Below are 24,776 nucleotides of genomic sequence, written 5' to 3' on the forward strand. Positions count from 1 at the left end.
ATTCAAAGGGACAAAAGGAGGCAAGGAACCCAAGAATTTAAGGCGGTAAATCTGGAAGGAGAGACTGAGAAGGGAGAGGAGAGGGCTGAGGGGAAGGGGGAAAAGCTGAGAGCGGAGAGGTAGGGGCTGAGGACGGTGGGGGAGAGGGAGGTTGAGAGGGGCAGGGAGAGGGGGGACTGATGGCGGGGAAGGCAAAGAGAGGGGCTAAGATGGAGGAGAGAGAGAGACAGGATAGGTTGAGAGAGGGTAGGAGGAGGCCACAACTAGCTGAAGTTGTCTCGAGGAAAGCCATAGTTGTTAGAAAATGAACTCAAGTTGAGTTTGTTTTAGTGTGTTCTACTAGGAGTTCTAGTAGAGCTTATGTGTGAGTGCCACATGTCATATTGGGAGATATCCCATATACACTTTGGTATTCTAGTGTGTACTTGTGTGTCACATCAACACACATCAAGGAGTCTACATCAAGCTTATCAATGTGAGTCTTTCTAGTGCTGTACTCAAGGCTAATGCGGCTATTTTGGCCAAGATCCATGAGCAGCAGCAGTCCCCTTTTCCTCTTGCTCCTTCTTCACCTATGACAGAGGCAAGGGGATTATTGCTTCTACTCCTTCATCCGCAGGGATCCTCCGCACACCTATGCCAAGAGCATCTTTTAAGAACTCTTTTGTAGTTCTGGAGCAGACATGGCGAAGTTTGATTTAGAGGAGTTTGTACCCTCTACCCTTGGGGAGCACCTCATTCAGAGCACCATGGATAGAGCTTCCCCCTCTACAGGTGTGGGAGTACTTTCCCCAGTTGATTTCCCTCCTCTTAGTAGGAGAAATTTTTCCCACGAGAGGAATATCTCCGCTACCAGGTCGGGTAGATTTTTTCATCCGGCCTCTTCCTCTCGTTGATGAGGATTGTCAGTTGGAACATTCAGGGCCTTGGAGGTGTACCTCCCCACCGCCGTAGGCAGCTGATACGTAACCAACTTCATCCATGTGTTACTGGGGGCCCCATTAATGTCCTCATGGTTCAGGAACACAAAGTGGATGTCAAGGATTGTACCAAGTTGGGTAAGCCTCTTTCAGGGCATACTTTTTAGTCACCCACCTTGGGCAGGAGGTTCTTGTATTTCTGTTTCTTCTTCTATGCTACCCTTGGCGATTGGACATGGGATCATAGTTCCCTCTAGAGCTCAGTGGGTCATTCTTTTGATTGGTGGACGTAAGTTTGGTTTCTTAAACCTTTACGTCCCCAATTCAAGAGGAGACCATGTCCTTTTCTAGAAGGAGCTGCTTTCTAGAGAGCAGCCTGGGATGCCTTCCTTTTGAAGTACATTGGCAAAGATGCTTGGCATGATGATGCTTTTCACACTCAGCCGCAATCACTCCTGTTTTCTTGGTCGAATAGGAGGTTGCAGATGCCTATCCATGCACGGATTGATAGATTTTATGTGGATGAGTGGGCTCTGGACAGAGATGGGACAGTATGCATTACACCTGGGGTGTTCACTCAGATCACTTTCTAGTTGTTCTGTATGTTTCAGATCCTCAGGCGAGGAGTCGCTCTGCTAGTATCAAGATTCCAGATGCATTCTACGTAGAGGAGGGCCTCACAGAGGCAGTGTTGCAGACTTGGCTATCTTGCATGCACGATGGGTTGCTTTCCTCATCAGATATAGCAGCAGCCCTCTCAGATTTTAGCGACTTTATCGCTCAGTTGCTCGGTCCAAGAGAGGTGAGATTTTGAGGTGAGAGATAGGTATCCGCCAGCAGTTGGCTGCTCTTCAGAGGGAAGAGCAGAAGGGACCTATAGATGCTTGGGTTCAGGAGCGCCTTGCTGCAGCAAGCGCTCAGCTGCAATCATTGTTGGATTAGAGAGCAGAGTATGCCTTTCATGGTAGGGAGTCATTTTGGACCCAAACGGGAGTTAGGGTCAACAAGCAGTTCTTCTCTACTCTTGGCCGTAGGGAGAGCGTTTCACAGCTTGTTGACTCAGATGGAGTTTTACAGACACATCTTGATACCGTCTTGCAGGTAGCTACAGATTTCTATGCCTCCCTTCTTACAACAGATCCAGACACTCAGGCCATAGATGATGCTCGAGTTATTATTTGGCAGCACTTACCTATGTTGGTGACTGGAGATATGAGAGTCTCACTTGATGCACCATTCACCAACATAGAGTTCAAGACTACTCTCTCTACCCTTCACAAGGGCAAGTGTCTTGATTCAGATGGCCTCACATCCTCTTCTTTATTTTATTTTAAGATCAGATTGGGGATCACATTACCTCACTTCCGCAGGGCATTTGAGACTCGGGTGAGATGCCAGACTCAGTTACTGAGGGCCTCATTCATTTTAGTCCCAAAGGGGGTTGCAGGAATTTAGTGTCGCAATGGAGACCGATCACTTTGTTGGGCACTTTGTACAAAATCCTAGCAAAAGGAATCAGCCTACGTCTACAATTCTTTCGTCCAGATCTTACATGATACGCAGACCGGTTTTGTACATGACAGGAGAATCTTTGATAATATTTTCTCATTCTGGCAGGCTTCTGAATGGGCCATACATAATGGCCATAGGCTTGCCATTCTACTCCTGGACTTTGAGAAAGCTTATGATAGAGTAGGCTGGGGTTTTCTAGAGGGTACCCTCTCTCGTTTTGGATTCACAGATGCATGGGTCAGAGAGGTGTCAATTCTCTACAGATCAGCCCATAGCCAGGTTCTCATTTGTGGAGTCAGGGGAGACAGGTTTCAGATTACCAGATCGGTCTATCAGGGATGCCCTTTAGCCCCCCTTCTCTTTTTATTTGTGGCTAAAGCTATGAGCTACTGCCTTAGAGGTCAAGCTGATATTATAGGGCTGAGTCTTCCATTGAGGAAGGAGGATGAGCTTTTGGATTATGAGTTGGTAGATGATACAGCTGTTTTTTTGGATGCCACACCCCATACACTCACCTCTTTCAGAACAGCATTGGATTTGTTTTGCACTGCAGTGAGGGCCCATATTAATTGGAACAAATCCAATGGCTTTTGGATTAGTGATGAGGACACTCCGGAGTGGGGGATTGACATAGGATTCACTTGGAGTCAGAGGGGTGGCTCCATCAGGTACTTAGGATGCCAGGTTGGGGTGGGCATCTCTCCAGCAGCACAATTTTCTTCCATGTTGGAGAGCATAAGGAGGAAACTCATTTTTTGGAGTTCTGCCAAACTTGACCCTGCATCCAGAGTAGTGGTTGTGAACCAGGTATTATTGGTGATAGAACATACAATGGTATGGTATTGTAGACTAGACTTGGTCTAAGTTATTCTAGTCTAGGGTTTTCACTTTATACTTGGGTTTCATATATATCCCAAGTCTTGTACTTCTATTGTTGAACTATTCGTTGAACTATTCAGTGGAGCTTTGTGTGTGGACTACACTCTCGTGTTCTTTATACACTTCGTGTCTCCCCACAGTTCCAACAGTTGGTATCAGAGCTTGGCTCCTGCATTGCCTCCCGTGCTTCTACCACTCCCAGGTTTCAGTTCTCTCGCGAAGAGTCACTTCTGTCGCAAAAAAATCAGTCCAGCCAGCTCGTTTTTGCCTGTAGCAGCTTTCTGGAGATCTCCTGTAGATGGGCGCCTTCACCAGGGTCACTACTGGACCTAGGCGACTATAGACTTGCTGTTTTTGGGATCTTTCGCAGCCAGACATCCTCAAAATCAGCTCCATTTGCTGATTTACAGCACTGCATTTTTTTCCAGTCGCCTATCTTCAGGAGCTCCATCTGGGCTGGGCGACCACATTTTGGGCACTTTTGCTGCTGATTTTGTCAGTTTCCAGCCCCTACATCAGCTTGAACTGCTTCTTGGAACATCCTGTGCCTGGACAACTTCAGATCTGGCATTTCCTTGCTGTTTTTCATCAGTTTCCAGCCTATTTTCAGTTCGCATTTCTCTAGGAGGACCATCTGGGCTGGGCGACCTCATTCCTGGTAGTTTTGTTGCTGATTTTGGACTGCTTCAGCTCCCAAAATCTGGTCGACTTCTTTCTGGAGTCATCTTGAAGCTATTTTGGACTGGGAGATCACTTTTCTTGTGATATTTTACACGCAGCAGACAAAAATCAGAATTGGGGGCAAGTTATTGGATGAATATTGAGCCAAAGGTTGGCTAACAGTGAATGCTATCATTGGATGCCTTTTAGGCAAACATTTGCTTCAGATTTTATACCTTTGGTTGATGCTTATCGAGCCTTTGTTGGGCTGAAAGTTGAGAATACTTACAGAGCAAATACTATTGCCCATTTTGCCTTGTGATTCCGGAAGGGAATTGTGCTTTGTGACAATACCTTTGTATATTTGCATTTTATTTTCAGGTTACTTGTGAAGTGCAATCATGTCTCTTTCTAAGAAATTTGGCACCCTGACTAAAGCGGATAAGTTGGATGGATCAAACTATGCCTTGTGGTCTTTTATGCTGAGGAATATTTTGGTTGGAAAAGGCCTTTGGGATATTGTTAGTGGAGATGAAATTAGGCCTGTGACTGCTCCTAGTACTCCTAGCAGTCAAGGTTCTATTGCTAGCTCATCTCATCCTCTTTCTGAGGAGCAAAAGAAGTTTGACCGTCGCAATGCTCAAGCACTTTCTTTGATTTCCTTGTCAGTGAAGAGGCACATTATGAAGACTATTAAGTCTTGTACTTCTTCTAAGGATGCTTGGGACAAGTTGTCCCGTATGCATAATGTTAAGAATATGGCCAGGGTGATTGCACTCAACAATCAGCTTAAGGATCTGAAAATGACTGTTGGTGAAACCATCATAGAGCATGTAGCAAAAATTACAGATTTGCGAGATCAGCTTGCAAATGTTGATGAGGAGATTGAAGAGAAGAGATTGGTCTCTATCACTCTTAATAGTCTTGCTCCTTCATATAGTACATTTGCTACATCATTGAGCATCACTCTCAGGGCTGCATCTATTTCTTTTGAAGAATTGGTTGGTTTGTTATTGCAGGAAGAAGAAAGAGCTCATAATTTTTCTCGTGGCTCTCATGGCAGTGAGCAAGCTCTAGCCACTGGGGAGAGGGGAAAATTTCAGAAATATAAGCCTAAAAACAACCAGCCACAAGGGGCAAATAATAGTACCAAAAATGCCGGATCAAGCAAAGATGCTAAGGTGAAAAAGGACAGATGCAATTACTACAAGGACCCAGGCCATTACATTGTAGAATGTCAGAAACGCATTGCAAATGAGAAGAAGAGGCAAGGCAACTCAAACAGTAATTTTGTGGCTCATACTGAAAACAATGCATCTGGCTCACATGCACACTTTGCTCAGGATGATCTGGATTTTGTATTTGCAGCCACACTCTCTGAGATATCTTCCAAGGGGGATTGTGATTGTGATCATGCTATTGCTCATAGCAATAATGATGATGCCTATTCACTTAATGTGAATGAGAATTGGTATTTGGATAGCGGTGCTTCACAGCATATGACTCCTCATAAGGAGTGGTTTGAGAGCATCAAACCTGTGTATGGGCGGCAGGTTACTTGTGCCAATGATGCTTCTCAAGACATCATAGGAGTGGGACATATTCCCATTAAGCTTGATAATGGAAAAGTCAAGTATATTCGTGATGTTTGGTATGTTCCAAAGTTGCGGAAGAATCTTATTTCAGTTCCATCCATAGCTCATGATCAGCACATGCTTGTGGAGTTTTAGGATGATCAATGCCAAATTAAAGATCCTAGAAAGGGATATGCAGTGGTTGCCACTGGCACTTATGATAAGGGTCTTTATAAGTTGGATGCTAAGCCCCATGTGCAGCATGCCTTGGCTGTGTCTAATGCATCTTCATGTGATTTATGGCAGCTAGATTTGGTCATGCACATCATAGAGCATTGGCATACTTGCAGAATAATCAAATGGTTGAAGGGATGCCAAAATTGCAGCAACCATCTAGCTCTTTTTGTGAAGGGTGTATTATGGGAAAGTTACACCATTTGCCTTTCAAAAAGGATGGATCAATCAGAGCCACACATATACTGCAGCTTGTGCATAGTGATGTATGTGAGGTGAATGTGCGGTCACATCGTGGTGCCAAGTATTATGTGTCTTTTATTGATGATTACTCCAGATTTACATGGATCTTTCTCATGAAAGAGAAATCTGAGGTGTTTCATTGGTTTCAGGAGTTCAAAGCACTTGTTGAGAACCAGATTAATGCCAAGATCAAAACACTCAGGACAGATAGAGGAGGGGAGTACATGTCTCATGCCTATAAGAATTATTTGGCTCATCATGGGATTCATCATTAGAAGACATGCCCTTACACACCAGCTCAAAATAATGTTGCTGAAAGAAAGAATAGGACTCTCATGGAGATGACCAGATGCATGCTAAGCTACAAAAAGATGCCTAAAGTATTTTGGGGTGAGGCTGTAGTTACAGCCACATACATCCAAAATAGATGTCCAACGAAAGCATTAGTAAATCAGACTCCGTTTGAGGCATTCTATGGATATAAGCCAAAGGTTAGCCACTTCATAATTTTTGGATCAGTGGCATATGCATTAGTACTAGATCAACACAGATTCAAGCTTGATGATAAGGGAATCAAATGCATATTTGTGGGTTATAGTACTGAAAGCAAGGGCTATAGGCTTTACAATCCTGAAACACGGAAAATTATCATAAGCAAAGATGTTGCTTTCAATGAAAATGATTGCTTTATGCCTAATGATTTACATATGCCCATTGAGGACACTACACCTTTGGTTATTGTTCATTTTGAGTCAGAAGATATGCCATCACATGCGTCTAACACACCAAGTTCTTCCTCCACTACATTTGGAAAAATTCCCCATACTAATGAAGGTAGCACTTCTGAAATTTCAGTTCAGAAATCAGTCAATGAAAATCAGCCTATTGTCTATGAAAGGAGGAGGGTAAAATTTGCAGATCAGTCTCAGCCTGCTGCAGCTAGTCAGCCTCTTCCTAGATGGTGGGCTCGGGCTACCATTCAGGATGCACAAAATCAGCCTGTGTTGGGGAGAACAAGGTCTAGTACAAGGCAAGCACAAAATCAGGTCAATTATGCCTTGATGAGCACAGTTATGGAAGCTGAAATTGAACCTCAGTGTTTTGAGGATGCTCAGGGACACCCATTATGGAAAGATGCTATGAAATCTGAAATTCAGTCCATTGAAAAGAATGCCACTTGGAAATTGGTTGATCTCCCTGTTGGGAAGAATGTAGTTGGCACCAAGTGGATTTATAAGTTGAAATATCATTTTGATGGCACAGTTGAGAAACATAAAGCCCGTTTAGTTGCCAAGGGGTATAGTCAGGAGGAAGGAATTGACTATGATGAGACTTTTGCTCCTGTAGCCAAGATGACAACCATTGAGACTGTCATTTCTCTTGCTGCAAGTTACGGTTGGCCTGTTTATCAGATGGATGTGAAGAGGGCCTTCTTGAATGGAGACCTAAAGGAAGAGGTCTATGTGCAGCAGCCCCAAGGTTTTGTGGTTGCGGGATAGGAACAAAAGGTATGCAAGCTTCGCAAAGCTTTATATGGGCTGAAACAAGCACCTCGGGCTTGGTACCATAAAATCCATCAGTTCTTGTTATCACAGGGCTTTGTTAGCACTCATACTGAGCCAAATCTCTATGTGCTTCAAGAAAAATCAGAAATCATCATTCTTATTCTTTATGTGGATGATATCATGCTTACTGGCAGTGATGAGGGAAATATTGCATCAGTAAAATCAGCTTTGTCTCGGTCATTTGATATGACAGACTTGGGTTTACTGCACTATTGTTTGGGCATTGAGTTTTGGCAAACTCAAGATGGTATTTTCATGTCCCAAACTACGTATGCCAGGAGTATATTACAGACATTTCACATGGAGAATAGTAAGCCTGCAACTACACCTCTTGAGAAGGGTCTCAAAATGTCTAAGTATGATAAGGCTAAAAAGTTTAATGGCACTTTGTACAGACAGTTGGTGGGGAGTCTTATCTATTTGTGTTCCATAAGGCCTGATATTGCTTATGCTGCAGGAGTATTGAGTCAGTTTATGCATTGTCCCACTATCACTCATGGAATGCCGCCAAGCGTGTTCTCAGATATGTGCATGGCACTATTACTCTTGGGATGCATTATACCAATGCTTGTGATCTTGATCTATGTGGCTTCACAGATTCTGATTGGTCAGGGGACATTGATGATAGAAAATCCATTTCTGGCTACTGTTTCTCTTTGGGTTCCGCATGCATATCTTGGTTAAGTAAGAAGCAGGCCAGGGTCTCTCTTTCTTCTAGTGAAGCGGAGTATAAGGTAGCAAATGCAGCTACTACAGAATGCATATGGCTAAGGAAGCTACTTTATGACTTGCATCATTCACAAGATGATCAAGCCACCTCTATCTTGTGTGACAGTAAGAGTTGCATAAGATTGGTAACAATCCTGTTTTTCATGCTCGCATGAAACATGTGGAAAATCACTATAACTTTATACGGGATTGTATAGCAGATGGCATCATTAGCCTCATCTATTGTCCATCTGAGGACAATGTAGCAGATATCTTCACTAAGAGCCTGTCAGCAGAAGTGTTTGTACGTCATCGAACACGCTTGGGAATCAGAGACATTACAACAATGTCAAGGGGGGTTATAAAATGGCATTGTTTTTCTTGTAATACTCCCATAGGTTGCTATATCCTATTGGATAAATTTATGCAACCATGGTACTTTAGGTACCCTAGGTACTTCTGAGGAGTTCCCAGAGTACTTCAGCCATACCATTGAGGGGGGATTTGATAGAACATACAATGGTATGGTATTGTAGGCTAGACTTGGTCTAAGTTATTCTAGTCTAGGGTTTTCACTTTATACTTGGGTTTCATATATATCCCAAGTCTTGTACTTCTATTATCAGTGGAGCTTTGTGTGTGGACTACACTCTCATGTTCTTTATCCACTTCGTGTCTCCCCACAGTTCCAACAATTGGCTACTACGTGGTTCGTTTTCTCTTGTTGGTGCAGATCTAGAGGTTGTTTATCTCAGCTCATGAGACCTGTCAGGAACTTTATTTGGAGTGGGTTGGATGGTACCTCGCATGTAGTAGCCAGGGTGGCGTGGGAGACCCTCATTCTCCCCACTGGGGAAGGAGGTCTCAATACTATTGATACGAATTTGCAGTGTATGACCTTGGTCTACAAATTTGTAGTGAGAGGACTGAATGCCTAGACGGGAGCCTTGGAAGGATACAGCATTCAGTCTTGTACACCTTCTCACGGGGAAGATTGGATGGACAGCTCTAGATGAACTTTTACTTAAGCCCATCTTAGATCTCTCTCTTCCCCTCTCATGGCTTCCATTCTGAAAGCTTGGGACAGCTTCAAAGACACTCTTCGGAGAGTTACATCCTCCTCTCGTGAAGAAATAGACAAGCATTCAGTTATGTGGAATGAATCCATTTTGGATGAGCATGGCAGATCACTGGGTCTGTCACATTATATGTAGTGGTCTAGATGGGAGAGGGGACCTATTTCCATTGTAGGTGCCTGGAAGGCTTTTATTTAGCTTCGAGAAGATCAGAGACTATTATCAGTTGGCCACCTCAGAGGGACTGTAGTTAGGATGCAGCAGATAGAGCCAGCCATACCAGCAGAGTGGATAGATACAGATGACTTACCGATCACAGAGTCCAATTGGTTGGGAGCCTTTACGGGGATGGGTGTTCCATTACAGGTTATTGCCTTGCGGGATGCACATGAGGAGACCCTTGTCTTTGATGTTTAGTCAGGAGTTTAGTCAGGAGGTAGACTTCTCAAATCTTCAGATGATATTCTTTTGGAGGTTGTCTTTCAGCCTGTTAGGATTGCAGGTTACATGGAGTGGGGCACGGACTCATAGTGGTATCTTGATCCTGACCCCGTTCTTCTAGCACTTGGGTCTGTTGGAACATGAAGTCAAAGTGAGTGTTTCTAGTGTGTTTTTATTGAGTTATAGAGTAGTACTAGACTACTTTATATCCTAGAGTGCCAGTGTCACTATGGGACTTATCCCATATACATTTGACACTTTAGTGTGTGTGTTCCTATCCTATAAAGGCATCGTACTTTCATTGTCATATCACTCAATACATTCAAAGCCTTTTGGGCCATGTAAGTACATTTGGTCTATTGCTCATTTCCATTTTCCTTTGCTTTAATTGTGCTTTCATTTAAGTTTTATTTCCTCTCTCCCTAGCCTACCCTCTCTCTCTCCCTACTACCACCATGCTCCAACATGTGGTATCAGAGCCATGCCCACCTTTCCTCCTTTCTTTCTCTCATCCCCTCCAAGCTCAAGCTCAACCTAAGGGATGAGGGAGGCCCACAAATGGAAGCTATCCTCTCCCTATGGTAGAGCAACCGTTCCTTAGCCTCACCGGATGCTGTTCGGGACGTGATTTTTTGCTCGGGGGGTGATTACTACTGCTTGTCAACACGCTGGTCTGCGCAGCTCTTCTGGTTTGCAGTTCATGCTTCCTCAATCTACATCGAAGAGCTGATGTGTGTTGCCCACGCCTCAGCAAACAGTTTCGCCTTTGCTCAGCTTGACTGTTTGGTCCATTTCCTTGCTGTGAACTCGGGGTTATGTTGCACGTACGTCGCCTCTCTACGCAGCTTGTTTTCTGAGGCGCACATATTTCTGGAAGAGAGTAGCATCATGTGTGAATGGCTGATTGAAGTTGAGCTGTCCATGAAGTATCTTGCTGCCACAACTCAATCACAGCTGCCCGTGTCAAAATTGTCAAAGAAATAGGGTCGCACACCTTGTGATACCTCTGCAGGACAAACGACAATGAATTTGAAGTCGAGATAGAAGACTAAAATGTAGATCTTGTTGAGAGTTACATTTTTGTCTTTTACAGCTCGTCAATCCGACATCTCTATGGGAAGATATGGGTATTTGAAGATCTGTATGCCCAAATTACGATTTTTCAGATTTCTGTCTAATCTCTCAGAAAAGTTTAGGGTTTTTGGCATATACTAGGGATTACAGTCCTGCATGTTTCTGAGAAAATATCAGAAACCCTAATTTCAAAAATTAGGGCTTTTCTGATTTTCTGATTCCTGCAGTTGGATGACAGCCTCTGCTTTGTAAAACTCTTTAAGGCTTGTCAAAAATCTTGTAATTTCATCAGTTATTTGCACACATTTTCGGATTTTGCTCCCTTGAGCATTTTCACTCAATTTTGGGACTCTATTCCACTTTCGGGGACTTTCTCATCGGCACCTTGAGAGTCGTCATGTGATTGCCCTTGGTGGCTGCTTCTATGGTCTTCATCGACACATCTTCCAAGGCATCCTCGACATGAGCATCTTCGACACATCATCGAAGAGCAGCATGTGCACACTTTTGTGCGGCAGCTACTTCGGGCACATGGGTTCTCTGCCCTTGCTATGCATAAAATGAATGAAATATATCTTTAATACTTTCTTGTTTGAGTCAAGGGTACTCTACCCTAGGTTGTCCCCCAAAATGAATGGAAATAAATCATGTGTATTGAGTCAAAGGTTCTCTGCCTTGGATAGTCCTCCTAAAACGATGTACGTTATCAGGCCTGACCGAGTTCCAGGATGTTGGTGTATTCCTAGACCTATGAGCTGGTCAAGTAGCCATGCTATAACGTGAGCCTCTGAGCATGTTGAGTCTCAAGCCATGAGAGTGCTTGAATCAACCTCTGAACACGCTCAAACTTTAGTCTCTGAGTTACATAGGGTGCACAATTTGATGACCGTCATTGTCATGTTCTGTTCTTGGTTCCATTCCAACAGTCCCTAATGTTAGACCATCATTGTCATGTTCTGTTCTTGGTTCCATTCCAGTAGTCTCTCACCTTGCCTTCATGGGGGGGTATGTTGGAACATGAAGTCAAAGTGAGTGTTTCTAGAGTGTTTTTATTGAGTTATAGAGTAGTACTAGACTACTTTATATCCTAGAGTGCCACATGTCACTATGGGACTTATCCCATATACATTTGACACTTTAGTGTGTGTGTGCTATCCTATAAAGGCATTGTACTTTCATTGTCATATCACTCAATACATTCAAAGCCTTTTGGGTCATGTAAGTACATTTGGTCTATCGCTCATTTCCATTTTCCTTTGCTTTCATTATGCTTTCATTTAAGTTTCATTTCCTCTCCCCCTAGCCTACCCTCTCTCTCTCCCTACTACCACCATGCTCCAATATGGTCTTGAAGACTCTGGTTATATGGTGGTTCTCCCATCAGGTTCTTGCAGTGGGATCCAGGGAGTGGCTAGGACTGATGAAGGGCACCTAGAGCATCCCCTTCTTTCGCTACACTGTTAGAAATGTTTGGAGATTTCAGCTTAGTAGTAAAGGTTGGAGGCCCTCCAGAGCTCCTCGTTGGGATAGTTTTCATATTTTTGCAGAGGTGCAGAATTTTTTTTGAAGGAGGCTTTGGAAATCCTTCAGAAATAGAAAGATCACTATTTTCTTTTGGCTTTCCATTCATGGAGGGATTGCAGTGAACCTACGGAGATCCAAGTTCAGGGCTAACCCTACTTGTTCTCGATGCCACATAGCAATTAAGTCAGTTCAACATTGCCTTTGGGAGTGCAAACAGGCGAGGACGACGATATGGAAGGGTGTTGCCAGGATTCTTTGCATATTTCATAGAGCACCCTTCTTCATGACTTGGGGATTAGTAGCATGGTTATCTCTTACTAGACCTCAGGTGTTTTTCGAGGGACAGGACTCAGACTCATCCTTCATTATACAACAACACCACTCTGTGGATCACGCTCTCTCCAGGATGTTCCTTTCACTCCTTTCAGAGTTGCTCATGCTTCAGTAGACACAGCTTTGGGAGATTCTGGCTAGCATAGTCATGTAGCCATGCTAAGACATGAGCCTCTCAGTCATGTTGAGTCTTAGGCCATGAGAGTGCTTGGATTAACCTCTGAACATGCTCAGACTTTAGCCTCTGAGTTACTTGGGGTGCACAGATTAGTAGTCTGTTATTGTCATGTTCTATTCTTGGTTCCATTCCAATAGTCCCTTACCTTTCCTTCATGGGGGGGTGTTAGAAAATGAAGTCAAGTTGAGTGTGTTTTAGTGTGTTCTACTAGGAGTTCTAGTAGAGTCTTATGTGTGAGTGCCACGTGTCATTTTGGGAGATATCCCATATACACTTTGGTATTCTAGTGTGTCTATCCTATATATAATTGTACTTGTCTGTCACATCAACACACATCAAGGAGTCTACATCAAGCTTTATCAATGTGAGTCTTTCCATTTTGGTCTATTGCTCATTTCCATTTCCTTTCACTTTCATTATGTTTCCATTTGAGTATTATCTTCTCTCTCCCTAGCCTACCCTCTCTCTCTCCCTCTCCCTCTCCCTCTCCCTCTCCCTCTCCACCATGTTCCTTCAATAGTTTTCTACAAAGCTTAGAGCCTCAAGAATGAGGCTGGACATGAAAACTTGCAGGTACAACAAGGAGCTGAAAATTTCAGTCAGTTCCAGCTCTACGATGCAAGCCATATAGTCGGGATTGCAGGCAAGACCCATACAATGCTATACGGCCTACTATAGGTCAATGCTCGGCCCTATGAACAGTAAAAAGAGCAGCAATCAGGAACCTTCCTATGAATGTCCACGAGAATGTTGACGAAGATTCCCTCAAGGATGAGCACATAGTGCCAACAAAAGGGATGAGGTTGAGGCAGACTCAGGTGATGGGGCAATGGCTATGATACCAACTATGGGGAGTCACGAAGTGGACACAAGAAATGAGTGTATTCCATTGAATAGTTTCACAAATGAAAGTACAACAACTAGATTATATATGTAACCCAGATATGAAAAATAACGTAGACTAGAATGACTAACCTAAGTCTAGCCTATATAACCATATCATTGTAATGTTTGTACAAACTAATCTTCCTCTTTCTCTTGATCGTCCATTCTCTTCCTACAATCCTTCACAAGGTCTCTTGGTTGTCAGGGTTATAGGTCATGTGGAGCAGCTTGTCATTTTCCATTTCAGCTTGTGAGAGTTATAGGTCATGTGGAGCAATGTTTCTTGGCTTCAAGGTGGTATCTAGACCTAACCTAGGTCACATTCACTTGGGTTCATGGGAAATTTGGCTCTATGGAGGTGTCCCCATATAGCATTTGCAGTGGCCTCCCGGGGAGTTGGAATGGATTGGGATAGGGCACCGAGAGAAGAGCCTCCCCTTCTTTTGATATACATTCACTAATGCCAGGAAGTTTCAGCTTAGCCTCATTGGGATAAATTTCAGATTTCAGGAGACTTAAAGAAATCATTTGGAAGAGACTCTAGAAACCCCTCCGGAATAGAAAAATCACTCTTTTCTTTTGGCTTTCTATTGATGGAGGGATTGCAGTGAACCAGTGGAGGTGTAGCTCCTGGAGGTCCAAGTTTGGAGCATATTTTATGTTAAATAGTCTATTCAACATTGCTTATGAGACTGCAGACAAGCAAGGATCATTTTGCAAGGGATTGCTAGGTATTGAGCACTTTTATGTCCTCTCCTTGTTTCATGACCTAGGGCTCACTAGCTTGGCTCTCTCTTTCTGGGCCTTAGGTGTTTCACGAGAGACATGACTCTTCCTAGGCTCTTTCGGTTTGACGGCACTGCTTTGAGTCATGTTCTCTGGATGATGTTTTTGGCCTTTCTTATAGACCTCATGGAAGATCCTGCAAGTACATCAGCGTGACATATTTGGAGAATCCTCATGGAAGATCCTGCAAGCACATCAGTGTGGCATATTTGGAGATCTAGATGTGCAGAGGCTTAGGATGGTTCAAAGGTCCACCGTGCATACGGTACACACTTTCGTGGCCATTTGGGGAGCATGAAGGGGCCTTTACGAGCAGCCTATACGAGCAAGATTGTTTATTTCAGGGAGTGAAGTGGCTCCCCATTCTTATCGAAGTCCCCCACAGGGTCAAGGTGGCACTTTCAATCTCAACCTAGTATTTTCTCTAGCTCTTTAACAAGATCTTGATTTGACCCTATTAGGATATTTGTTTTTCTCGTGCCTCACATGATGTACTTTTCCGTTGAGCTTCGCTATCGGATTTTTTATTTAGAAGAAAACATGATTTTGTTTTTGTATTTTGGTGTATCTCTAGGTGAGTTGATGATGTGTCATATAACATTGTGTTCCCATCCCCTCCATGCCGAAACGTTCCCACTTTCCCATTCCCTAGTAACTATGCCTAGGACCCATGTTTAAAAAAATAAAAATAAAAGTTTTACCTAGGATCCATGTTAGAACCAGAAAAACCATTCTGGAGGCTCTAATCTGACAATCAAAGCTTTTAGAATAATTCCCTTCATCCTATGCAATGCCCCGGCCACATTTGGGGCAAACATGGCAAAGCTATGGAACATGGTTGAGGAGGAGGGATTTCAAGCTATGAAGGATGAAGAGGATTGTGCAGAGTTGAGAGAAAGACAAGCGAAGCAACATAAATCGGAGAGGGATAACATAGGAGAAAGAAAGAAAAAAAAGTCTATTGTAGTCTATAGGAGACCGAAAGTCTATGAGATTGGAAGAATCCTAGATACAACAGAAAAAACTAAAGAGTGGAGTCTCTAAAAGGGGCATCCACTCCCAAACCTACTTGTTTAAATCAGTTATAGACTGACAGTCTTTAGATTTCAATTTGAATTGCCTAATGAGGGCCTTTCCTTCATGGTAGACTACCCCCTTACCCTCCTTTCTTGCTGTCTTCACCTTTGCTAACTCAGTGACCTTTGCTACTTAAGTTGGAGCCTCTAAAACGGGCACCTGCACCCAAACCTACTTGCTTACATCAGTTATAGACTGAGAGTCTTTAGGTTTTGATTTGAATTTCCTAATAAGGGCCTTGCCTTCACGGTAGACTACCATCCTTTCTTGCTGTCTTCACCTTTGCTACTCAGTGACCTTCTACTTAAGTAATGACCTTCTAGTTAAGTTGAGATCTCATGAGTTCTTTCCTATCCATACTTAAGTTGAGATCTCGTGAGTTCTTTTCCTTTCCGTTTGTTAGATTGTTCTCAAGCTCTTCATTTTTAAAGACTTTTTGAGTGGTATTTTACCACAGTTTTTCATGAACCTCATGATGTATCTATGCCTTGAGTTTCTTCTCTTAGATGTTTCTTTCTTTCTAATAGAAGTCTATTTCGAGGAAAAAATACAAATATTCTTAGACACCTTTCCTTGATGTAAAGGCACATAATATCAAATCTGAAGATGACTATTTTGTTTTTATAGGAATCTAATCTTGTTGCACAATGCACACAATTAAAAGACGATCTCAAAAGATTACAGGTATTGTGCAGTTTCTATTTATGAAAAATAAGCATTATAGTAGTAAGATATTTTGCATACATGACCTCGACATATTATAGATATTACTAATTTATATGGTAAATTAATGATGTTGATTTAAAGTTAACAGATTCATTCAAAACGTGGTTTCCATCGGTGATACCATTGACACATCCCTACTTGCTCCTCACACCAATGGTCCTCGGCCTTCGGTAACACTTCCGAAAGTGGTAGGAACCCCCCCACAGACAGTTTATGGCGATCACCGTGGGACACTGTTGGTGCTAAGTAGCACGAGTGAAGTCTAGAGGAGTGTTTGCTCTTTCCCACGGCTTCCGTAGGAAGAGTAGGATATTCTGAGTATGCAGGGTTCCGAGGCTTTTTGTCACCTACAGATATATCGGTGTTGTCGTTTGTAGTATAAGTGTAGCTTAGGACCTCGGGTCGTATTCCGGTGAGAGACGTAGGCTTAAGTGTGGTAAGCAAACATAGTGCAAGCATGTGTGAAAGGAAAGTGCATCATCATGATTGGGATAACGAAGGCTTTCGCCTTCATTGGGGGTTGAAGGGTTTAGGAGGATTTTAAGGGCTAGAGGGAGGTTCAGGGCTCAGAAGGAGGTTTCAAGGTTTAGAAGGAGGTTCTAGGGTTTAGAAGATGTTCAATTTTTAGAAGGAGAATCTAAGGTTCAAGGTAGAGTACATGGCGGAGAACTCGTCTCCCTCGTAGATCATGGAGGTCAAGGGTTGAGAGACTAAGAGTTTACGGGGAGCATAGGAGTGGGAGACAAAGAAGGTGTTAAAGCAGAAGGGAGGAGGAGGAGGAGGAGGGAGGAGAAGGGAGAAGGATAGGGTGGAGAAGGAAAGAGGAGGAGGAGGTGGGAGGAGAAGGGAGGAGGAGAGGGAGGAGAAGAGAGGAGGAGGAGGGAGGAGGAGGAGAGGGAGGAAGGAGGAGAGGGGAGGAGAGGGAGAGGATGGGTTGCTGGAGGAGAGGGAAGAAGGAGTTGCAAGGTTAGGACATGCTTTTGGACGTGGAGTGCAAGGAAGCATGGACACTTAAACACAATTGCTTGGAATACCAAAGTAGAACTCAACACAATGCCCCAAAGAGTGTGGGCTTCATTCCATTATGGGGTATTTATACAAGTTGAAGAGCTTCTCTCTCTGCATGTAGGAATTGTAAGACATTCTCTCTCTACATGTAGAACTTGTATATAGAAGTTGCATGTAGGAGTTGCATGCATGCATGAGTTGTATGTAGAACTCACATGTAGAACATGCATGTAGGAATTGCATGTAGAAGTTGCAAGTAGAACTTGCATGTTGAGGATTCCTAAGAGAGATTATTCCTAGCCTTATGCAAGTACAAGCGGAGCTTTGCCGCTACTCTACACACACATTATGTACTACCTAAGTCCATGTTGGCACAGAGATAACAAGGAGAGAGGTCTTATGCCGAGTAGTTCTGATATCTTTGAAGGAGCTAGTGAGAGAACTAGGAGGTACTTAAGGAGAGTGGAGAGAAGACTTCCGGCTGACCAAAGTCTATACGAGAAGCATTATGTGCGATGGAAGTCCTTGAAGTCCTTAGGGCGAGCACAGAGTGAACCCAGTGGAGCAGTGGCAAGAGCAAGTAACTTTATCGAAGCTCTCATTGACTTGGATCATCAGGATCCTTGGTGGTGACATCATGAGTCTGGAGAAGAAGTACAAAGTGAAGAGCGTGTGAAAGAGGAAGGTACGAAGGATGAAGGCGTAAGGGATGAAGGAAAAAGGCTCATCGTGAGCTCATCTAGCTCAAGACAGACCCCCTTCTCCTCTTATAAGGATATCTTTATCAACAAGTGCTTCTGATGGGGTTGTGACTCCTCCTGCATCGGACTAGACATCCGCGGTCCTATCAAGTTTGCTTCTACATTCATCCTACTTGTGGCTACTCATTTTGCCCCGGTCTTGTCCTTACTTTGAGTGAATGTTCTCTCATCTACTTCTATGCTGCATTTCCCACTCTCACTCTCCTCGCCCACCCATCAAACGTGGCTTCGATTCCGTCCCCTCTTTCCCAACTTCTCTTCCAGCTTCTCTAACCCCCACATCTTCTATGTTCTCACCATCGGCTTCTGTAATGCCGGTCCCTTCCACGTATGCAGTACCATCTCTATACACTCCTTCACCACTGTGGTCCTCTACCGGAGGCGTTGTCTCATCAGCCTCACCACAGTACTACACATTGTTTGACATAAACCTCTTCCAACAAGTCCGCTGTTTTAATGTCCAACTGATACATTCCATTCAAAATTTGCAGCCATTGCTATAACTAACCTGATGGTGGTCATCCTGGATGTAGGAGCAAAAGTCTCCTCATAATCTATGCCCTTTTTCTGAGCATATCCTTTTGCAACCAGCCTTGCCTTGTACCGATCAATGGACCCATCTGGCTTTCTTTTGACTTTGAAAACCCAACGTGTACCTATGGCATTCTTGCCTGGTGGAAAATCCACGACATCCCAAGTCTGATTTTTATGAATGGACTGCAATTCATCGTGCATGGCATTCATCCAATGCACATTATGTAGGCCATCCTCTGGTGGTTCTAGTGATGCCCTATAGGCCATGGTATGAGCCTTGTAGGCATAAATAAAGACACTTATAGTGTTAGTGTCTTTTAGGCCACATAGGACACTTAGTCCTATGTGACACCTAGGACACTTAATCCTAGGTCTAGGTACTTGTACCTTGTACTCCTTTGTTTTTTATTATCCAACTTTGACGTGACGGCTAAGGCGTTTATCATCGACTCTTTTACTACCTGCACTCTCTCTCTCCTAAGCGATCCTTAGTAATCCCTTAGGAGGTCCTTCAACTCTTACACATGGTTCAGACCCTGGAGTGGGTAGGGGTGTCACATCCGCCATGGTGGCTCTCAATCTTACGAAAAGAGGTAGACTTCTTGAGTTGCTCAACAAAGTCCATGTGGAAACTCAGAAGTTCAGAGGCCATCCCCATGAAGACACTGAAGCTCATGTCAAAAAATTTCTCACAGCATGTAAGGCCAAAGGGGTAGAGAATGAACATGCCTTTCTCCATATCTTCCCTTCATCTTTGGAGGATGAAGCGGACGTGTGGTACAACTAGTTTCCCCCTGATCACTTCTAGACCTGGGCAGGCCTGAGGGAGGAATTTCTCCGGACCTTTAAATTGGAGAAGTTTGAGTACATAATTGTACAAGAGCTGTCCACTGACACTATGAAGCCAGGGGGAGCATTTCAGAAATGTATACACGAATGAGGGTCTTGGCAGCAAAATGGTCCGTACCACCAAATGATTGTGATGAAAGGGTGGTTCTTGAAGGCCTTACCCCCTACTATTGCTATTAGACTTGTGGACAAACTTCCAGGGCGTGCCTCCCTACAAGAGTTCTTGAGGGATGCCATGAAGATGGAACGGTCACAATTGAGCTTTGCGCCAATACAACTTCCAACTACTAACCGCTCAAGAGAGGAGGACTCGCCAGAATGGAAGCATCTTAAGGAGTTGGAAGAAATCAAAGAGGGACTTAAGGAAAGAATTAGGGCAGATGGTCCTCATCCTTTTGAAGCCGAGATCAGAAGTGGTCTTTGGTACACGGAATGCAAGGGTTCTGGCCATGGTCTCACTGGGAGTGTCCCTCTAAGCGTAAGGTACCTACTTCTATCTCATTTTGTACATTTTGTGAAGTTCATGGACATGATGCCTCCGAGTGTAGGTATCTTAAGGGGTTCAGAAAGCTTCTACTAGAGTATCCTATTGGAGAACCCTTGGTGTTTGCGGTCAACAAAGCTACACCGACCACTTCGGGCCCGATACCCGCACCTCCTGCCTGCCCATACCACCTGTCTACCTCTTAAGAACCTAGAGTTTTGATGTATTTTCTTTAATTCTACTTCACTGTACATAGACCATGATGTGTGATGTGTAGATGATGGGATTCTTTAGGCATGTAAGGCTATGAGCCATTTTTATTTCAGTTTTGGAGATGTAAGGCCACGATCCATTTTGTTTCAGTTTTGGATATGTAAGGCCAAGAGCCATTTTGATTTCAGATTTGGGATGTAAGGATAAAGTCAATTTTCTATTTGAACAATCTATAATTGTAATGAACTTGGTTCTGTCCTTCCACTCCAAAAAAACGCTGCGAGCTGCTCCTCTCCCCGTGAGCTGCTGCCCCCTCCCCTCTCCCTCTCTCAGCCAGCCCCCTCTCCCTCTCTCTCCCTCCCCCTCACCCTCGCTGCCCGCCCTCTCCCTCCCCTTGCTGCTCCTCCTCTCCCTCCCCTTCGCCAGACCCCTCTCCCTCCTCCCTCCCTTCCTCCTCCCCGCTCTCCCTCTCCCCCCCTGCCAGCCCACCCGCCCCCTCCCTCTCCCTCCTCGCCCTCCCTCTCCCCACTCGCTTCCCTCCCTCCCCCCCCCCTCTCCCCCACCCGCTGCCCCCGCCCCCTCCCTTCCCCGCCCCCTTTCTCCCCCACCCTCCCTCTCCCACTGCCCCCCTGCCCCCTCCTCCCCCGCCCCTTCCCTCCCCTTCCCCCTCCGCCGCCCTCCCTCTCCCCCTCCCCTCGCTGCCCCCCCCCACCCCCTTCTCCTCCCGCGCCCCCCACCTTTCCCCCCCGCCCCCTCTTTCCCCCCCCTCCTCCCTTTCCCCCCCGCCCCCTCCCTCCCCCGCCCCTTCCCCCACCCTTCCTCTAACCCCCCCACCCCCTCCCTTCCTAACCTGCCCCCTCTCTTCCTCTCCCCTGCCCACCTTCTCCCTCCCCGCCTTCAGCCTCCTGCCTCCCTCCTAACCCCCCCCTCTTTTCCTCTCTGTTGCCTACCCTCTCCTTCCCCGTCAGTCCTCTCCCTTCTATCCTATCTCAGCTCCCCTCCGCTTCTCCTCTCCGTCCCTTCCCCTCTGTCCTTCTATCCTCTCACTGAGGATTGCCCTTGGCCAGCTTAGAGTCTCTTCGCATCAGCTCGAGATAGAGGCTGGTAGGATGCGACGCATGGAGGATGGACGGCGACCAGGCCGAGAGACCAGGATCTGCCCTTGTTGCACCATGAGAGAGGTGGAGTCAGAGGAGCACTTCATTTGCAGATGCCCGCTATATTATGAGCTCAGAGGTAGATTCCACTGTCTCTTCACGGATGGCTTTGGACCTCTCTCACGAGTGATGGACTACGAGGATCAGCATTGCTTAGCTCTTTATGTCAGGGAGGCCACTATGCTTCGACGAGACTACCTCAGAGACCATCATCACAGACCGGAGCGTGATAGAGCCCAACCTGATAGAGCTCAGGCACACGCTATACCAGAGGACAGAGACCAGGAGGAGCACGAGGAGGTCAGAGCTCACACAGGACACATGCCTCCACCCTGTGGATGTACATATGAGATGGTTTGTAGACGCCGCAGGATCTTGTTACATAGGGGACGTACTCGCCGCTTCATCTCCAGACGATCCAGGATGATGGCAGCTTTTTGGAGGAGACTTACTCATGGAGATCTCGCCCCACCAGCCGCTCACCTCACCTTTGCTCAGATTTGTACTCTCATAGCAGGAGGCAGAGTCGATGGACAGGATTTCCAGTATTATTTTGGTTCTCAGACTCCGTGACACCTGGACTTATATCTTTTCATTGGCATATTGTACTCATCCCCCCATTTTGCACCCATGGGTGGTTTCCTTGCATCTAGTTTACTTTGTATTTAGGCTTAGATTTGACATTATGTACTTTCACTTGCATTGTATTGCGTAGCACTTAGATGATAGTCAACGATGCCTCTTCTTTGTGGCACGTTGATTTTGTGCTATCTTGTATGCAGAGTTCTTGATGTCCCATGGGCCCATTTTGGCCTTTAGTGGACAATAATACACTTTCTTTCTTCTTTCTTTCTTGCCCTCTCCTTTTCTCCTCCTTCCTACGCCCGTTTCAGGGCGTCCTCGGCAATAGTTTCACGGACGGAGCTTTAACAGTGTTGGAATCGGCCTTTTCACTTCGATTGGCGAATGGATCCCCATTCAGCCAATCTCCGTCCACTTCCACCGACCGTGAGAACCGTTAAATTTTTAGAAGAGGAGTTGCAGCAGCTCAATAAAGATGTGGAATTAGAGGGCTCCACATCACTTTTCGCCCGCATCTTTGGGTCACATCCTTCCATATCACAGGCTAGAGACTAGATGCTGGCGGTGTTACCAGGAGATCTCGCCCCACACCTCAGGGATATTCGTCTTCTGGGACGTGGATTCTTCCAAGTGATTTTTGACTCCCACGAGTCCACAGCCCTTGTTCTCAAAGCTAATCCCATGGCTTTGGGTTCGAGGAGGATTTTTCTTTTGCCCTACACCTTGGGCTTCGATCCGGTCGAGGAGGACAGTCAGGTCACATCACTATTCATTAGGTTTCCTGGTCTTTCTCAGGTTTACCATCAACTTCTTGCTACTATCGTAGCCACTTTCGGAGTGGTCACTGAGATTCCCTCCCTTCGTGGCATGCCTTCTTCCTCGGCAGAGGCAGTCAGAGCAGACGGGGTGCCTCGAGTTAGGGTCATTATCTCTGACCCTAACATCTCAGATGACCACATCATGATTCAGCGTCCAGATGGCTCTCTCTTTCGACAGAGAATCGAGATTGCAGGTAGACAGGATCAGTGCAGGATTTACAGGACCCTTGGGCACTTTGCTAAAGATTGCCCAAGGAAGAGAAAAAGACCCAAGAGGGCTTCTAGTGCGGCTCCTTCACGTACTACCCCGTCTGCACCTCCCCTACGGCCTATACCACGCACTCCAGGACTACCAGGAGCAGCAGGGCGCCTTGCTTCGCACACCCCAGGACCACCAGGGGCAGCAAGGCGCCCAAAGCCTGCAGCACTCCGAGTACCACGTTGGAGAGCGGTCAGAGTGGCTCCTTTACCTCAGGAGGAGACCTTTGATCTGGTTCAGACAGATGCCATCCAGACTCCAGAGGTGGATGTTGCTGCAGCCCCAGATACTACAGTTCCACATCAGAAGGGGCCTTCAGATGCACCAGCCCTAGTCATTTTGGTTTGTGATCACGAGGGGGCTACCGATACTTCTCCCCCTCAGATTGTTCATGCCATAGCTGAGGGAGTGTATGCACAGATGAGGACTCCAGATCCTTCTTCAGCCCAGCCACAGGCCTCCTCAGCTCCCAGCTCCAGATCTGCTGATAGAGGCTTGGCAGGTCCGGCCATACTTGCTTCTCAGGAACTCTTTTTCGACATTGGCTGATTCGGCGACTTTCATGGATGATGAGGAGTTTGTGCCCTCCACCTTAGGGGTCCCGGTCATTGGGATTCCTTTTGACAGGGCCTCCCTCTCAGCAGGTGTAGGGATCCTTTCACTTGTTGAGTTTCCTGCCCTCAGTAGGAGTGTTTCGGCCAGAGGAAGCTGGTCTCCTCTACTAGGTCGGGTAAGCCTTTCCATCCAGTATCCTCCTGTCGATGAGGATAGTCAGCTGGAACATACAGGGCCTAGACGGAGTTCCACACCGTCGCCGTAGGTAGCTGATCCGGAATCAGCTTCATCGAGGTGTCACTGGAGGTGCTATTGATGTCCTTTTTATCCAGGAACACAAGTTGGATGCTAGTGATTGCTCTAAGTCTGGCAAACTGCTTTCTGGTCATACTTTCTGGTCGCCTGCCTTGGGCACCAGAGGGGGCACTTCTATTTCAGTTTCACAGTCAGTTCTCCCCTTGGTTGTTAGACACGGAGTCATATTGGAGGTGACTTTAACATGATTGAGTTACCGTCAGACAAAAAAGGGGGTAGAGAAGGAGGACTTCACTCTTTGGAGAGAGCAGCTTGGGATGCCTTCCTTTTTCACTACTGTGGCAGAGATACTTGGTTGGACGATGTCTTTCTTATTCAACCACAGTCCCTCCTGTTCTCTTGGTCGAACAGGAGGCAGCAGATGCCTATTCATGCACGTATTGACAGATTCTATGTAGATGATTGGGCACTTGACAGAGGTGGATCGGTATGCATTGCTGCTAGGGTTTCCACTTCAGTCCACTTTCCTGTTGTGTTGGCTATCTCAGAGCCTCACTTGAGAGGCCGATCTGCTAGCATCAGGATTCCAGATGCCTTGTACACAGAGGAGGACCTTACAGAGGCAACCCTGCAGATATGGGTTTCTCATGTCTAGGGTGGGCAGCCATTGCCATCACAGGTAGGTGCTGCCCTTTCTGGTATTAGCGACTTCTACCTCTCAGTTGCTTGTACCAAGAGACGAGATATTCTCAGACGTGAGATTGGTGTTCGCGAGCAGTTGGCAACTTTGCAGAGGGAAGAGCAGAAACGGCCTTCAGATGCTTGGATTCAGGAGCGCCTTGCTGCAGCAAGGGCTCATCAGCAGGTATTGCTTTATCAGAGAGCAGAATTTGTCTTCCATGCATG

General features: G+C 45.5%; 1 protein-coding gene across 1 annotated transcript in view; it reads left to right on the forward strand.

Annotated features, from left to right (window-relative positions):
- LOC147883595 (uncharacterized) overlaps positions 1-24,776 on the forward strand; it is a 205,074-nt gene that overhangs the window by 76,327 nt on the left and 103,971 nt on the right. Inside the window, exon 8 of the mRNA XM_087399525.1 lies at positions 16,297-16,353. Coding sequence (XP_087255651.1) covers positions 16,297-16,353 — 57 coding nt within the window. The remainder of the gene's footprint in view (positions 1-16,296; positions 16,354-24,776) is intronic.

Source organism: Dipteris shenzhenensis, chromosome 28 (assembly GCF_047967505.1).
Source record: "Dipteris shenzhenensis isolate YYH24624 ecotype China chromosome 28, Dip_SZ_1.0, whole genome shotgun sequence".
In the NCBI taxonomy this organism is placed as follows: Eukaryota; Viridiplantae; Streptophyta; class Polypodiopsida; order Gleicheniales; family Dipteridaceae; genus Dipteris; species Dipteris shenzhenensis.